The 14,701-nt window shown below is 41.6% G+C and overlaps 1 protein-coding gene across 1 annotated transcript; it reads right to left on the bottom strand.

Annotated features, from left to right (window-relative positions):
• Positions 1-10,323: 10,323 nt before the first annotated feature.
• On the bottom strand, positions 10,324-14,486 carry LOC307150977 (N-lysine methyltransferase KMT5A-A-like). Its single transcript, XM_079858680.1, has 5 exons — positions 14,425-14,486; positions 11,783-11,939; positions 11,406-11,598; positions 11,123-11,224; positions 10,324-10,603 (listed from the first exon to the last, which is right to left on the bottom strand). The coding sequence occupies exons 1-5, from the start codon at positions 14,450-14,452 to the stop codon at positions 10,469-10,471; spliced, it is 615 nt and encodes a 204-aa protein (XP_079714806.1). The 5' UTR covers positions 14,453-14,486; the 3' UTR covers positions 10,324-10,468.
• Between the last annotated feature and the right edge of the window lie 215 nt (positions 14,487-14,701).

The following is a 14,701-nucleotide window of genomic DNA, read 5'->3' on the forward strand; positions in this document are numbered from 1 at the left end:
AACACCGCTCCCGTCTCATCGGGTCCAATCAGCGCTGGGCTGTGTGAGATCTGACTGTCAATCACAGTTCGTGCACACGCCACAGATCCCCCCTCCCTCGCGCAGACGCGCACGTTACAATATCACATGCACACGACACGCCTGAAGTTCGCCTGAAGATTGTACGAAGCGTGATGGCGGAGAGAAAATCTACTAACAAGCTTCCAATTCCACGGTTATTGCTATCTATGGATAGATTAGCCAGGCCAGCCTACCTCCGAGTCCATGGTGTTGATCGATGCTGAAGAGACGCGCGCGTTCACAGAAAATCAGGTACACACGCACTGATGATGGGCGGGTGCTCGTTGATTGACTGGGGAGGGGCATGAGAGTTGTAAACATTCGAAATTTTGGCTAAGTCCACTCAATCTGCCAGACTTGCCGACTGCAGCTTTAATTAGTTCCCCCAGAAAACCTCTGAACTCTGCCATCACTCGCCCTTCAGTAGTTCCAGACCATCTGAGAGCCAGAAGCTCTGAGGTGCGAGCTCATTATCATAACCAAGTCAAGTCATCTTCATTTATATAGCGCTTTTTACAATGAAGATTGTTTCAAAGCAGCTTTACAGAGATAAACGTATAATTTAAGGTAACAGAGATTGTTTTGGCTTTATAGCGGTTCTTTAATAAAGTTATTTTCCAGCTAAAGTCACAGCCGTTCAACGCAACCAATCAGCTTTAGTCATGTGTTACACGTGTGGGTTGAATTTAAACAAGTAACAACTTTTTTAAACATCTTTGGAAAATTTAATTATGATGCATTTCAAATAATATGTTGAAATCTTCAGTAGTACAAACGTATAATGGACAACAGAGTTTTACACGTACAAACATGTAAAAGTGAACAATATTTTAAGAATGCTTATTGCAATGCTTGATAATAGTTGACAAATGTTTATAATACATTATAAGTTGGCACATTGTAAATGTAAAAAATGTTTCAAATATTCAAATATATTTAAATATATTGCAGTAGGCCTGAGCGTTTATAAACTACATATATTTTAAACACTAAAAGCTTAATTATTTTGCTGTTCTTACACAAAGTACTCATAAAATATACGTTAAAGGTGAACTAAGTAACTTTTCTACCTTAACCGAACAGCTTCGGAGTCATTGGAATGGTTATATGACTGTTTTAGGGTTGAATGGTGGTCGTCTCGCACCCCCGAGCGCCTATGAGCCGAAAAGCCACCCTTGCAACTTTGGGGTGGCGGGCCGCCGGCCTCAGCATCAGGAAGTATCGTGTGATATCAGGTCTCGCGATGTAACGAATTGCTTTACGGCACTGCACAGATACACTATCTAAACATTTATATGCTAGCCTTCTGTGTATCATACATACCTCAGTGGACATGGCTCTGTGCGTTCGCCAGCTTCTTTGAAAACAAATGCACATGACCAGCAGAAGGAGATTGGAGGGGGGAGAGTTGCCAACGAGTTTTGACAACAGTGTTGTCAAATATCTATTCCGAAGCTGTAGGGGGAGCTCTATAGAGAAACCCGCGAGCAAAAAGCGAGAAAACAGCGAAGAAAACGGCAAAGCTGCATAGAGCTGCTTTAAGAGCAACATGAGTTATGTTTTCTGTAAATACACTAAAACTTCACTAAAGTATGCTTGTGTTTACCTTATATTTATTAAAGTGTAATAAGCATATATTTATTATCAATGTACTTGTATACTTTTAGAAATATATTAAAAGGCAATTCAATATTATTTCAATAAATTAAATTTTAAGGAGTCCTATCGGGCCTGGCTGGCTTGTGGGACTCCTGAGGCAGCTGACTGGTACCGGTAGGCCAAGCGAACTGCAGCCCGGGTGGTTGTGGAGGCAAAAACTCGGGCCTGGGAGGAGTTCGGTGAGGCCATGGAGAAGGACTATCGGTCGGCCTCAAAGAGATTCTGGCAAACCGTCCGGCGCCTCAGGAGAGGGAAGCAGTGCTCTACCAACGCTATATACAGTAGAGGTGAGGAGCTGTTGACCTCAACTGGGGATGTCGTTGGACGGTGGAAGGAATACTTCGAGGATCTCCTCAATCCCGCCGTCACGTCTTCCATTGAGGAAGCAGAGGCTGAGGGCTCAGAGGTGGACTCGTCCATCACCCGGGCTGAAGTCTCCGAGGTAGTCAAGAAACTCCTCGGTGGCAAGCAATGGGGGGGTGGATGAGATCCGCCCTGAGTACCTCAAGTCTCTGGATGTTGTGGGGCTGTCTTGGCTGACACGTCTCTGCAACATCGCGTGGCAGTCGGGGACAGTGCCTCTGGGACTGGCAGACCGGGGTGGTGGTCCCTCTTTTTAAGAAGGGGGACCGGAGGGTGTGCTCCAACTATAGGGGGATCACACTTCTCAGCCTCCCTGGGAAAGTCTATGCCAGGGTACTGGAGAGGAGAATATGGCCGATAGTAGAACCTCGGATTCAGGAGGAACAGTGTGGTTTTCGTCCAGGCTGTGGAACACTGGACCAGCCCTATACCCTCTACAGGGTGCTGGAGGTTTCATAGTGTGAAGCCGAGTGTGAAGCGGCTGGGATGAGAATCAGCACCTCCAAATCCGAGGCCATGATTTTCAGTCGGAAAAGGGTGGCTTGCCCGCTTCAGGTTGGTGGAGAGCTCCTGCCTCAAGTGGAGGAGTTTAAGTATCTTGGGGTTTTGTTCACGAGTGAGGGAAGGATGGAACGGGAGATTGACAGACGGATCGGTGCAGCTTCTGCAGTAATGCGGTCAATGTACCGGTCTGTCGTGGTGAAGAAAGAGCTGAGCCGCAAGGCGAAGCTCTCGATTTACCGGTCAATCTACGTTCCTACTCTCACCTATGGTCATGAGCTGTGGGTCATGACCGAAAGGACAAGATCCCGGATACAGGCGGCCGAAATGAGCTTTCTCCGCAGGGTGGCTGGGCGATCCCTTAGAGATAGGGTGAGGAGCTCGGTCACTCGGGAGGAGCTCAGAGTAGAGCCGCTGCTCCTCCACATCGAGAAGGGGGTCAGCTGAGGTGGCTCGGGCATCTGTTCCGGATGCCTCCTGGACGCCTTCCCGGGAAGGTGTTCCGGGCGCGTCCCACTGGGAGGAGACCCCGGGGAAGACCTAGGACACACTGGAGGGACTATGTCTCCCGGCTGGCCTGGGAACGCCTCGGTGTCCCCCCGGAAGAGCTGGAGGAAGTGTCTAGGGAGAGGGAAGTCTGGGCATCCCTGCTTAGACTGCTGCCCCCGCGACCCGGCCCCGGATAAGCGGAAGAAAATGGATGGATGGATGGATGGATGGCAATTCAATATATTTTTAATGCACTTCAAATAAGCATGTTGGGAATACACATGTCTTATAAACATACTACTTGAACTTCAAATATATTTTTAATACATTTAATACTACATCTTTTTCACCTGGTGTTGAGGTTTATATGTGTGTGTGTGTGTGTGTGTGTGTGTCAGACTGTGGCTGTAGAGGTTCATGTGGGTGTGTGTGTGTGTGTGTGTGTGTGTGTGTGTGTGTGTGGGCTTGAATAAAGGGTTTAATCACATTACAGTTTTTCTCGACTGCTTAAACACGTTTCTTGAAACTATGCCTTGTATTCTCAAAACTGTAAACACACATCCATAACGTCTCACCCAATTCCCCAAACATCCTATTTTCAGGTCAAAATGAAACTACACTCAAAACCATTCACTCTGGCTGAAAAACCAAACCTTTCTCCAGACAGGACACACAAGCCCTCACAAACACACACACACTACAACATAGTCTAACACACTAGTGCAATAAATTCAAAACAACATTTCCAAAACTGGTAAGTTATGTTGCTTGTGGTTCCCCCCCTCACAAACCTTTTTACATAATGAACACAACCAATGGATACATTGGCACATTTTTATTCATTCATGTACTACACAGTACAACACACACACACACAAAAAAAAATCCTGTACTACTACTTTTTTTTTTACTCTCTCCTCTAATTGTTTTTTTTCCATATTTACTTAAGATGTGTGTGACCATCATATGACAGTAAAAGAGCACACACAAACCTTATTCTAATATGGAATTGTATTGGAATGGTAAAGAGTGTTGGGATGTAACAGGAGGGCCTCCACTCAAGGACACAATATGATGAACACGTCTAAGAATGTTCCACGCATGGTTGAAATACCATCATTGGCCTAGAAAGACTACATTCTGGAGTCAAGACTATAAAGGAGAAAGGATGCCTTCACTGTCACTCTCTGTGTCACTCTGTGTGACTGTACGACTGCTGGCCTTTTCTTGCAAGAAGATAAACCTCATCAAAGACTATTGGAAATGTTTGTCTCTTATTCAGTGATAGAATTGTGTTTGCCACCACACCTCCCTGAAGGTTCTCGAGGCAACGGTGAAGCGACTCAAATTTGGCCTTACTCGTAGCCCAGCCTCCCTCATAGTCACACCATTGATAAAGACATGGGCAACTAGAGTGGCTTGAATTTCATCTGAGACTGCTTGTCTTCTTGTCCTTGCCCTTCCTCCTCCTCCTCCTCCTTATCCCTCCTCGAACTCTTCATGTCTTTCTGGATCCATTGTTCCAAAACTCAATAAACTGATTTGGGCCCTTTTATATTTATTGAAGGATCTGATTGATGTGTGTTAAATTTTGACTCTTAGTGTTTCCACCTGGGTAATTGTGTGCTAACTGAGCTGAAGCTGTGCTGACTTGAGTGAGCAATATTGAGTGCTAGTGCTTTATACATGACAACATGGTCTAAGCAATGAGAAATGAAGGGATTTGTGTGTAGAGTTTTGCAGTGACAGTTCAACAAATCTGACTCATGTGTCAAAACAGGGAATAGTGTTTATAGTTTAGGGAAATGGGTGTGCTTTTTGATAAATGGCATTAGGGGAGAGTGGGGTGAGTTGTGCCAGTTTTTACTCAAAGTGACTTTAAAGTGAGGCCATGACAGTAATGCCTTCAACTTAAGGATGTACATGTATTTCAGGATGTTGTGCATCCCTGAGAATAATAACTTCGGATCTGAAATAAATAGTTTCAGAAATATAGCTTTTGGGAAAAAAGTGGTCTCATGGCACAACTTGCCCCTGGTGCGGGGTAAGTTGTGCCTTTTGGGGAAATATGTTGGGGTAAATTGTGCCAGTGCTTTCTGAAGTAAAACAGAACATTTTACTGTTATGAACCGTATGCTATATGAAAGCAAGACAAATTCAATACAAAATGACTAATTTAAGGTTTATTTAGATATTGTCACCCTGGAATACCATAGCATGCGTTTTTCCTACTATGGTCAATTGCATGGGGATTTTGTATTGAACACAACTCTGGATCACAGTGTCATAGAGACAAGGGGGCGGGCTCATTTTACTCAGACAACCCATCAGTCTCTCAGGATCATTGTGAAGCTATCAAGCTACGCCCTAGCAACCATTTAGAGCACCATAGCAACACAATATATGATAATTGTGACTCATTTCAGGCAAAAAGGCTTTGGCAATAGATGCCTGTTGACATAGCGCTGTCTGTCAATTATGTAACATAAGAATAAAGTTACTAGGCTAATTTCTAAACATCCTATTGTGACTTAGGCCACTTAAAAACTGAATTAAACTTCTCTTTATTAACATAGTGCAAACTCAAAACTGAAATCAGTGTTAGCTAAATTAAACAAATAGCAGGTAGGCCTAAGTCGAACAATGATGAGGCATGACCATCTGCTCACTTCTCAAGATTATCCCCTGTGAGTATGTAGGTCTCTAGGTGGTCTGGATCTGGCACAACTTACCCCATGCCCTTTGGCACAAATCACCCCAGACCCACAAGTTTGAATAATTAGCATGATCCAGCAGTTAAGAGCTAACATCATGCTAACTGTATAGACTCATTGTGTAGCCTACTAAAGCACTAAAACATGTGTGAAATGTTTTCAAACTTGTCTATAATTGTTCAGACACTACAATCAAAAAAACTTAATCATAGAAAATTTACTTTGAAAGGGAAAAAACAGTTTTTTGCACTAAAATGTGCTTAACTCTCATGCCATGTATCTCTCTTCTTTGGAGGATGAGTAAAATTGATTGCTTTTCAAAATTATGTGGTCACATGACCAAATTATTCTATAGTTTTCCAGAACAAGGGGTGGAACTACTTCCCCCCTGGCACAAATCACCCCACTCTCCCCTATGGTTTTGAAAATTTTAGCTCAAAAGCCTGGTTATAGTGTTTAAGCAATCGAGAAAAACTGTAAGAAACATCTGCACACTGTCTTTATTAAATGTAACTGATTACACATCCAGCATTTATTACACACACATGTTAATCCAGTAACAGTGAAACAGTGAAGTGGGCAAAGATGGCTGGAGATCTTCATTAAAATAACAGAAAGGCAGGACAGGATTATGAAGTCATGATCTAGAGTATGAAGATCTGATTCCAGATATTACCAACTCCAGTCAGAGATGCAGATGCCAGATCATCCACTTTTAGCTCATAGGATAAAGGCTAAACTAGTCACAATAACCTAGTAGGCTTGGGAAAATTACAATATCCACACCGTAATCTGTGGTCAGCTTTGTCTGTAGGGCTGTAATTGATAATTTCTGCACTTTGCCATTGTTATCAGGTCCAAAGTAACCCTGCCCTTTGATCAGACTTTTCTTCAGACAACAGGTGGCTCTCCAGTAATACTTTGAGACAGTAACTCTATTTTTCAGTTTTTTGTTGTGATCAGGAACTACACCAGTCACCACATAAGCCACAGAATCACAGTCTTCCAGATCTTCAATAACAGCCTTCTCATGTTTCTTCCACTGATCCCGATTGAAATCTGGGTTCTGTGGAGCGGCGTTGGTCAGGGTGGAGGTGGCCAGCATGGAGAGAGGATCGTACGTGTGCAGAACTGGGTAGAGGTGACCTCTGTCATAGCCAGAGCCTTTATAGTCACGATTCACAGCCTGATATGTACGGGTTTTGCAACCTTTAGGTGCCATACATGGATCAGCATTAGCATCATCCAGCTAAAGGACACGAGAGAGAGAAAGAAGAAACTCAGACTGTTTCAGTCAAAATTCACATTAATTATTGTCATTTTAAATAAATATACTGGTCCCACTTCAGTTTTTCTCGCTTGTTTACACACATTTTCTGAAAGCATGCCTCATATTCTCAGAACTCTGCACACACACACACAATGGGCAAAACCCCTCAATTCTCCTGCAAAATGAAACTTTACATTCAAAACAATGTTCTTTCTTCTCAAAATGGTATTTTGTTTTCAAATGACACACAAACCATCATATGAATAGACATTTATAAGAACCAGTTGAACACTGATGTGCTCAGTGTAAAACACTATGATGAATGGAAAACACTTCTTCTCCGTTCATCATAATGACTTAGGCCTTTTTCTTTTGTTCATTGTTACACTTACTACAGACAGTACATACATATGTGTGTTGTAAAATATTTGAGAATATTGTTTTTATACGGGTCAATGACGTGACGGGTCTTTTTTTTTTTTTGTCCAAAGGCCTTAATAATAATAAAAAAAAACAAATATATAACATCCAAAGTATGTAAGGTAGTACAACTTGATCTCTTTTACTGAATCCAAAAGGTTTTAATTATATTTTACTACATATAAAGGTATTTTAAAGATTTTTAAGTGTCAAAAGGTCATTCGGTAAAACCGATAGAGTAAATATTTAAATGGAATAATATTGTTTTTACAGTTTTTCTCGATTGTTTACACACATTTTCTTTTTATAAGAATTTATACATGATACATTTGAATGATACATTTATAAGAACCAGTTGAACACTGATGTGCTCAATGTAAAACACTATGATGAATGCAAAACACTTCTTCTCCATTCATCCTAATGACTTAGGCCTTTTTTTTTGTTCAGTGTTAAACTTACTACAGACAGTACATACATATGTGTGTTGTAAAATATTTGAGAATATTGTTTTTATACTCAGAACACACAAATACACGGTAACAAATATATTTTACTTTTCCCACAAAAACAATGTACACAGTGTACATCCCCAACCAACACAAAGTTGTACATACAGTGGTCTACATACAAACAACAGAAGAATTTACTGTATACAGTAAAAAAAATATAGAAAAAAAAATCCAGTGTTGGCATCCATTGCTCCACTGAAGAGCTCACCTGTGGCCCTTTCATGCTAAAGCTCTGATTGCTAATTGTAAAACTGTGTGACGGGTGTTTGCCCATGTGATGAGTCAGTGTGCATATCCGAAAGGCAGTGTGTCCCTTGTGGAAACAAGAGATTTTCTGCATGAAAATTGTGCCAAAAGCAGAGAATTGTGTGTAGTGTTTTGAAAAAAGTGTGTTTTAGAACTGCAATTTGAGTGTAAAGCAGGAATTGTACTTATAGTTTAGCAGAACTGGCTCAGGGGGTTGGTGAATGAGTTACATGTTGTGGTCATTGTGTCTCAAGTACCAGTATTTGTGTGTAAACAATCGAGAAAAACTTTAATTTAGCTGTCTTTAACTACTATGCACTAACATTTGAATTAATCATTTGATACAGTGCACTTATTGTGTATGTCACCGGGTGATTATTAAAAAATGAGCGGCAGGTGTGGAGGGGGAGGAGCTAGAGTGGTGATTGGGGCACATGCTCCCAAAGTGGAGTATAAAAGGCCATTTTGAAGAGAGAAGAGGAGAGAGGGGGAGAGCAGTGAAGACACAGGGAGAGAGACACAGAAAGGAAGCGGAGGGAAGCCGCAAAAGAAGAGAACTTGTAGTACTTGTGGTATGTTTATTCCTCACATAGTCTGGAGAACCCCAAGCCAGCGGCATAAAGGACCCATGGATGAGGAGGGAGGAACGAACTTCAGTTGACCAGCGCTCTGATATTTCCATCTGCTGAGGCATTAGTTTGGACACGGTACAACCACCCTATTCCCTGTGAGTCTTGTATTTACAGTGCTTGAAGTTATTTTGATCACGTGTGAAGAGTTATATGGTTGCAGTGCATGCACGAGTGTGGGATGTATATTGTGGAGTGTGCTGGTGGCCCAACGAATGGATCCTCTGTGAAGCGGCGCTGGATTGTCTTTACTGTCCTTTACTGTCCTAGTCACTGATGAGTGAAGAATGAAGAATCACTGAGCCGGTGAGCGAATGAGAAGCTAAGAGCTGTTACTGACCCTCTGATGTTCAGAGCTGGAGGAACCATTGAGCCGGTGAGCGAATGTGAAGCTATGAGCTGTTACTGACCCTCTGCTGTTCAGTCTCTGTCGCCAGGAATGAAGAATCATTGAGCCGGTGAGCGAATGAGAAGCTAAGAGCTGTTACTGACCCTCTGATGTTCAGAGCTGGAGGAACCATTGAGCCGGTGAGCGAATGTGAAGCTATGAGCTGTTACTGACCCTCTGATGTTCAGAGCTGGAGGAACCATTGAGCCGGTGAGCGAATGTGAAGCTATGAGCTGTTACTGACCCTCTGATGTTCAGAGCTGGAGGAACCATTGAGCCGGTGAGCGAATGTGAAGCTATGAGCTGTTACTGACCCTCTGATGTTCAGAGCTGGAGGAACCATTGAGCCGGTGAGCGAATGTGAAGCTATGAGCTGTTACTGACCCTCTGTTATTCAGAGCTGGAGGAACCATTGAGCCGGTGAGCGAATGTGAAGCTATGAGCTGTTACTGACCCTCTGCTGTTCAGAGCTGGAGGAACCATTGAGCCGGTGAGCGAATGTGAAGCTATGAGCTGTTACTGACCCTCTGCTGTTCAGTCTCTGTCGCCAGGAATGAAGAATCACTAAGCCGGTGAGCGAATGAGAAGCTAAGAGCTGTTACTGACCCTCTGATGTTCAGAGCTGGAGGAACCATTGAGCCGGTGAGCGAATGTGAAGCTATGAGCTGTTACTGACCCTCTGATGTTCAGAGCTGGAGGAACCATTGAGCCGGTGAGCGAATGTGAAGCTATGAGCTGTTACTGACCCTCTGCTGTTCAGTCTCTGTCGCCAGGAATGAAGAATCACTGAGCCGGTGAGCGAATGAGAAGCTAAGAGCTGTTACTGACCCTCTGATGTTCAGAGCTGGAGGAACCCTCTATCGCCAGTAATGAAGACCCACAGAGCCAACTTTTAAAAGACTGTTTTTATAATTAAGCAAAATAAAGAGACATTATTTATTTTAACTTCCTGTCTGCCTCATGTGTTCCACGGTCTGCTCCTAAAAAAACAATTACAGTAAGAACTGGACGGAAGGGCCCCACATGGGTCAGACTACAGACATATGAGTGTGTAAAGGAGAGACTAGAGAAACAAATGTATTTGGAAGATGGAAGGACCCCATAAGAACATGACTGGAAACATGCCGGTGTGTGTGACATTACCTGGCCTTTAACAGCCAATATAAAGCCACATAAGCATTGGTCCGCTTTAGTAATAGAACACCACCACATACATGTCAGCATAGATGAATGTGTTTGAATGCACTTACCTGTGTGCAGGTCTGATCTGGGTTTGGTCTATCATTTAGCATCTGAGGAACAGGGCTGGTCTCATTCTCTACTGCTGCAGCAGGAGTCTGAAGGCTTTTCACCTGAAATAGACAGACAAGAAGAGACTCAGAACTGTATGAAGAGACATTCACAGGCTAATAAGGTCATCTAATGGTGAAACAGCACTGAACTTCAACTGAGAGCATGGACTAAAAAGCAGCTCACGTCTATTTCAGGAGTTTGCAGTGGATCAAATCAAAATATTGCTTTAAAACATCTAACAGCTCAGATACAGTATACAATTACGAATGTTAAAATCACAGTTGAGGTCATGTCAGGTGTTGCCATAGTGCATTAAAAACAATTACAGTAAGAACTGGACGGAAGGGCCCCACATGGGTCAGACTAGACATATGAGTGTGTAAAGGAGAGACTAGAGAAACAAATGTATTTGGAAGATGGAAGGACCCCATAAGAACATGACTGGAAACATGCCTGTGTGTGTGACATTACCTGGCCTTTAACACCCAATAAAAAGCCACATAAGCATTGGTCTGCTTTAGTAATAGAACACCACCACATACATGTCAGCATAGATGAATGTGTTTGAATGCACTTACCTGTGTGCAGGTCTGATCTGGGTTTGGTCCATCATTTAGCATCTGAGGAACAGGGCTGGTCTCATTCTCTACTGCTGCGGCTGGAGCTTGGGTTTTTCTCAACTGGATTGCAGATAAAGAAGAACTCATTTTAACACACATCACAGATCAAAGATTAAATGCATTTCCATAGACAGTCAAGAGTAATATTGGAAACATGGTTAATATTGGAGAAATACAAAATTTGCTTTTGCAACAAAAAATTTAAAAAAAGAAATCTCTATACTTAATCTAACCAACTCACCTTACTGCGCCAAGGCCATTTTGAATTACCATAGTTGTAATCAATTTCATCTCCTATTTCTATTTTCTTCAGAGAAAAAAGGCACAAATGTGGTTTGTTGTCAACTATGATTTTTTTCATAACACAATTTGGATTTTTGTGGTTGTCATTGACCAATCTTCCGAGAGATACATCTTCTTCAGATGCATCAAGGCTGAAAAGTATCAGAAAAATTGTAATAGTTTTACATCTTTTTAAAAGTTTTATTGAAAGAGTTATTTTCAAAAGAATTTAAGAGTATTTGTGCTTAATTCATTCATCAAGTATTAAACCCTTGTTTCAGGGTTAACTCGTAATTTCTCTAAATCAATACAAAACATCCATCTTTCAATGTTTACCATAAGTGATGATTCTGCCACTGGAAGTCAAAGAGAAATGTGCTTTCAATCTCTGAGTATTTTCTTAACTTGCATTCCTCCTGTGTGAGGAGTTTACCCCTGTACTCCAACACGAAGTCCCCGGGTTCAATGGGGTGTGTGGCAAACACTCCTCTTCCTACAATAATATATAATAATTAAACATTTCATTCTGGGACTCAAAAAGAGATACTACAGTATTTTCAAAGTGAGGTTGAGGTTCTTGCGTCTAGTCAGTGTATTACCTGCAGACAATGCTCAGCACTCTCCCAGTTGTGATACACACTCTACAGGTAAAGTGCTTTTTTGATCAGACTTTATGTGGCCAAAAAATGTTTTTGATGCAGACCCATCCACATCAATGCATCACTGAGGTCCTGTCTATGCTCTGTTCGGTTCCCTTAAAGGAGTCATGACCTGTAATTTTCACTTTTCCACGAGAATCAATGTATGTTATGATTGCCTAACGATTATACACTGGCCGGGAAGCCGATATTTAAAAGTGAAGCGTTTGTTTACCCCTGGGTTCGTAAACCAGCCCACGTGCACGCGCACTCAAATACGAGATTTTAATTTCTGCCCCGACTTGACGTCAAGACGGGGCAGGATGTACCATATATGGACACCGCAGACCTATGCTGCAGGAAGCCCGCCCTGCCCCTCTCCCCCTCATATTCAGTCGCGAAAGATGCAGAAACGTAGTGCACACGTGAGTTGCTCTGTTGTTGACTGCCAGAATCAACATGTAAATGTGTTTTCTCTCCCAAGAACGGACCAAGCTGTCAGGGACCAGTGGATTAAATTCATTTTTAATGACGCGGTTCCTACAACCCTTCCCACTGGCTTAACGTTAGGTGTCTGTGCTAATCATTTTACGCCGGAATCGTTCACAAATTTGAATGTCTAAAAAACCACAACGTGAAACAAGGCAAAAACACCACATGATAGCAAACGTTGATCTCAATAACCACTGTAAGCTGATAAAAAAAGTAGACTACATCTCCGTTAATGTAATCTACATTAAATAAAAGGTATAATGTATGTCTCAGTCAAAATGATTGTCTTTACCATTCAGAGACATCTTGATGTAGACATCCTTCCATCGACTCTACATCTTCCCTTTCCAGCTCTGGTTCAGAGTCTGGCTCAAACATATACGGTTGAATTCCGTAGGCCGCGGCCAGGTCGGGTTCATTCACAACTTGCGCCATGATGTCATTTTGGAATGATATGCTGAAGTTACCTGCGGTGTCAACCGCCCTCCTTCCTGCCACCAATCAACGCTCCCCTCATTTGCATTATTACATTGACCGTCCACGACAGCCAAAATATCGCATCAGATCTCGCAAGACAATAATGCCTTCAGAAATAAGGGTCAGAGGAGCTCTGTTTTTTAGAAGGGCCTGAAAGACTATAATAGAGCGTGGGTATCCAAGGTAATACTAGGTTATGACTCCTTTAAACTGAGAGTGCCGTGTACCATTTAGTGCAGGTAACACCAGTGAAGCGTAAGAACATCATGCAACTCAGACTTTTGACATAAACAGACAGACAGATGTACTATATTGATCCAAAACTGGAAAATTACATTGTAGCCGCAGCAAGGCATGCAACTAAATATTAAATAGCAATATAAAAAACAGAAAGTATTCCTGATTTACAAAATAAATATAGGACACAGAAAAGCAATAATAAAACGTATATACAACAAATAGAGAGACTAGTTAAATAATGTATTGTGCAAATGAGCTTTAAAGACCCACTCCGATGAAAATCATGTTTTTCGTGTTGTTAACATGTTCTTGTGGCATTTTTCTAAAGCTAGAGGACATATCTTTAGAAAATTAAGCTCAAAATTGCATTTTTATTTTCTTTAATTTAAAGACCACTGAGAACGCTTTAAAATAGCTCAAAAGATGATCGGAGTGGGACTTTAAGTTGCAGTGAACGAAAGGTGCATTGAAATTCGGATTCTCAAGTGCAATAACTTTATTAATTACAAATTTGTAATAATTGGGGTTTGACACCCAGAGACTGTGAGGAAAAAAACTGTATGCTGAAGCAGAAACAGAGAAGAAGAAAATGCTACTTCATGGTTCCTACATCATTTTAAAAATCAAAACGAATGCTTTTTAAAAACCTTAGGAGCTCAGTAAATGAAAAATAAGACCCAACAGGCCAAGGGAAACAACAAGAAAAGAACTGAAATTCATACATGTGAATGATGACATCTACTTTTAATGTTTTATAATGCAGACGTTTATCCCTATTAACTTTGCCCTTTCCTTTCCATGTCACATATTTGGGATCAATCAAGATGAAAATTTGCCTTAAACTCTAAACTGCAGCTAGTCTACCACAGCAATAGGCTCTACTTCTCTGGACACTTCAGTAGAATATTCTGACAAAGCACTCTGACAATCTTGCCAGGGCTGTAAAGTATCACACTCACTTTGATCACTGTCTGTCTTTGACAAAGGCAAAAAATAAAATAAAATAAAAATAGGAATATATAACTTGAAAACACACAAAAACTGTACCCTGCCATTACATCAACAAAAATGTGCATTTCTTTTTTGCTTTTGAAATGCACAAGTTGTGTCAAGGAATCTTCTGCAACTTACCTTTGTAACGGTCAATGAATCTCGGCATAAACCCATCCTTGTCAGTGCAAGACAGAATGTATGTCTTTCTCTTTGCATCGTCTATAGGTTTTTTCCTCCTCCTCCTTGTGGACATAATGGCTCTGTGAAAATAATTGTAATTCGTACTTAGTCAAGGCAAATCTCACAAAAAGGGTTTTGAAAAATAGCAAGTCACAAAAAAAAAATCTATTATGTAAAATAAATAAATAAACAGACATTCATACAAACACATAGACGCTGCAACAGCTGTGTACTG

This window comes from Squalius cephalus (assembly GCF_949319135.1).
Source record: "Squalius cephalus genome assembly, chromosome: 23".
Taxonomy (NCBI): domain Eukaryota; kingdom Metazoa; phylum Chordata; class Actinopteri; order Cypriniformes; family Leuciscidae; genus Squalius; species Squalius cephalus.

What these genes read in the sequence shown, in the direction of transcription:
- LOC307150977 (XM_079858680.1), bottom strand. Translation starts at nt 14,452, where the DNA reads ATGCCGAGATTCATTGACCGTTACAAAG. An exon ending in TGGCAGAATCATCACTTATG is followed by an intron (nt 11,599 to 11,782) that starts GTAAACATTGAA and finishes GATACTTTTCAG; the next exon opens with CCTTGATGCATCTGAAGAAG. An exon ending in AATGGCCTTGGCGCAGTAAG is followed by an intron (nt 11,225 to 11,405) that starts GTGAGTTGGTTA and finishes TCTGCAATCCAG; the next exon opens with TTGAGAAAAACCCAAGCTCC.